This window comes from Anopheles cruzii, unplaced genomic scaffold (genome assembly GCF_943734635.1).
Source record: "Anopheles cruzii unplaced genomic scaffold, idAnoCruzAS_RS32_06 scaffold01995_ctg1, whole genome shotgun sequence".
Taxonomy (NCBI): Eukaryota; Metazoa; Arthropoda; class Insecta; order Diptera; family Culicidae; genus Anopheles; species Anopheles cruzii.
In genome coordinates, this window is record NW_026455580.1 from 908 (window position 1) to 3,934 (window position 3,027).

The 3,027-nt window shown below is 49.7% G+C and overlaps 1 protein-coding gene across 1 annotated transcript; it reads right to left on the reverse strand.

Annotated features, from left to right (window-relative positions):
* Nucleotides 1-1,201: 1,201 nt before the first annotated feature.
* Nucleotides 1,202-2,418, reverse strand: LOC128276670 (uncharacterized). The gene has a single exon (XM_053015128.1). The coding sequence runs from the start codon at nt 2,416-2,418 to the stop codon at nt 1,330-1,332; it is 1,089 nt and encodes a 362-aa protein (XP_052871088.1). The 3' UTR covers nt 1,202-1,329.
* Between the last annotated feature and the right edge of the window lie 609 nt (nt 2,419-3,027).

Consider the following 3,027-nt stretch of genomic DNA (forward strand, 5'->3'; position numbering starts at 1 on the left):
AGAACATCGAGAAGGAGTTGAGTGAATCGTGTGCCGACACGGACTCACAGTCCAACCCGGGGCCTCAGCAAACGCGCCAGGATGATCCGGGAGCAGACCATCCCGACACCCGATCGTTGGGCGCAAAGCCGGAGGTGCCGCCGGTAGCGAATGGTGCTGGGATCACCCTTCCTAAGGTCATTTCCGGCGGCAAACCGATGGCCATGCGCGACTTTGACCGGAAAATGAACAAGGCGCGGGGGCGACCGAAACGGAAAGGCATGGTGGCCATGTATCAAAGTGAGGTAAGCGTCGTTGGTCGGAGTATCTGCTACACACCTGGGTTGCATCACAGTCTGAAAGTAATGAATCGTTGGCACCTTCGGAACCTCGGAACAGATGCTCCGAGATTCGAAATCTTCATTAAAAATAGGTTATCTGGATACTCGCTTCTATTCTGTTGGAGGAAAAGTTCCAACTCTGTGCCGCCGGAAACGTCTTTGCTTGATCATCTATCCTCACCGAAATCTTCGATGCGATCCGATCCGAATAACGAATGTATGTTTCAAGATTTGTGAAGTTTATGTTCAAAGCTTGCTTCGTTGTTGCAACCGTAACCTGTTTCTTAAGCCCGGTCCACACGCTACGACTTCATAACGACTTGCGTCGCAAACCCGATACGTTGTGCTCACTTATCGGTCACATTGGGCGAGGAAATGGCTTTTAAAGCGAAGCAATGATTAAATTTCGATAAATTCCGTAAAAAACTCTCGCATCAACATGTCAAACCACCATCAATACACGCACACATGTATGGAAGTCGTACGACTTTAATGCTCGCCGGCTTTAATTTTCTATGACGCGACTGCCAACAACGACTAAAGTCGTTACAACTTCCCCGTCCACACGTTACGATTGGTCGCCGGCGATGCGGTTGCACAGACTAAAGTATCAGTGAAGTCGTAGCGTGTGGACCGGCTTTTAGCCACATTGGATCACATGTTCAAGAATCAGGAATGAAACAGTGGAATCCATTGCTACATTGATCAAAAAGCTATCATTTACAACATTGTAATGCGTCAGAACACTTTACTGTCGTTGAACATTTGTCATTGATCATAATGGCTAAGGTAAGGGGGATGTCCAAAGAATATTTGTCAAAAAAGCATAATTTATCAATAATATCGTGCATCGGTGTGAAGATCAAGGCTGGAGCGCTTTTAAAAAATATAACGTAGTTTTATTCTACCGATTCGACTTGCTGATCAGATCGAAGCAAGCTTCCGATGCTGGCTACCCGGTATTGTCCTCTTTTTACATGGAGTACTTATTATAGTTTGGCTTTGATGACTAACTATTAACGTTCCACTTCCTAAGTAACGGTGGCACGGTACCGCTGTCCCCGGCTATGCTACTAGAAAGTACGCTGGGTGCTGGAGGAATCACGGGACAAGTGCACTGGCTGTTCCAGTGGTAATCACAGCGCTTCTGCCTGTCATTCCAGTACAGATTCGTGGGGCACTTGAACTGCTGTACGCAACCCTCAGAGCATCCCAAATACTTGGTGCAATCCATCGGGTCTGCCCAGTAGGTTGGTTTTTCTGCGCCAAACTGTGGACAGTGTGGGTCTACGGGAGGCCTTGGTGTGGTTACTGCAGGAAACTCTGTCGACGGTTTATCCGGGGTCGCTGTTGCTTCTGGAGTTGGATTTGATGTTGGCGGGTCCGTCACAGGAAGTTCTTCAGTTGTCGATGATGGGTGCTCCGTAGAAGCGGCTGTCGTAGGTTGTTCTGTTGTCGGAGAGGGCGATTCGGTCACTATCGGAGGTTCTGCGGAGGTCGAAGTTGAGGTCGGTGGGTTCGTAGAAGGATCCGTCGAAGGACCTTCTGGTGTCGAAGGTTTATCCGGGGTCGCTGTTGCTTCTGGAGTTGGATTTGATGTTGGCGGGTCCGTCACAGGAAGTTCTTCAGTTGTCGATGATGGGTGCTCCGTAGAAGCGGCTGTCGTAGGTTGTTCTGTTGTAGGAGAAGGTGATGGTGCTTCTGTCACTGCCGTTGAAGGTTCTGCGGAGGTCGAAGTTGAGTCCGGTGGGTTCGTAGAAGGATCCGTAGATGGACCTTCTGTGGTCGGCGTAGATGTTGGCGGCTCTGTTGGAGGGCCCGTTATGGTCGGCGGCACCGGTGAAGGTGTCGCTACAGGGGCGCACTGAGCATTCTCCGGGTAGTCACAAACATCGATCTTGCTGTTGAAGTGCAACCCAGCCGGACAATCGAACTCGTACGCATCCTGCTGCCGACATTCGTAGAACTTGCTACAGTTTGTCGGATGCACAAAGTACACCGGGTACGGTCGGTTAGGAGCCGTACAATTGGGGTGATTCGGAATCATCGGTCCGCTCTGTGCACCAACCGCCGCCACAACCCCCAGCAGGGTGAGCATGGTTCCGACGAAGCCTAAAGCAAACAATTGGATTTAACCCGTTTTCACTTTCGTACTGACGCCTGTTGCTGCTCCCGGCGGCACCGTTCGTGAGCCACCTAATCTTACCTTTCATACTGCAAAAGAGGTGACGATTCGTTCACTGCAGTCTACAACTGGTATCAAGAGAAGCCCGAAGCATAGATTTTTATACTCGCGACCACCGGTGAAGTGTAGCGTGTAATCTCTCCTGGCCAGTGTAAGTCCCCGTTTTCAGCTTATCGCCCGACCGATGAGTCGTAGTAGAAGGATAATATCGCTGAGTAAAGTTGTAAGTGATCCTCAGATGTGACGCCACGGAATGCTTGTGAACTACGCAGGTGTTACGTACTGCACTTGAATGCATTGATTTGGCGTCACCCGAAGAGGGCTGATTTAGTGTCTTAACACACTCGATGCCAGCCATTCCAATTCGCAATCCAGTTACAGTTTGGTGATTAGAAAGATTCAAAAGTACTTGAAAGAGGCGCTTCGCTGGTGAAGAAACCTTGACGCGTATTCAACTTCCCTCCATGTACCTTCGGCTCCAGAACGCTTGTCTTCATCGCATCTCCTCTACTTTTCAGATAA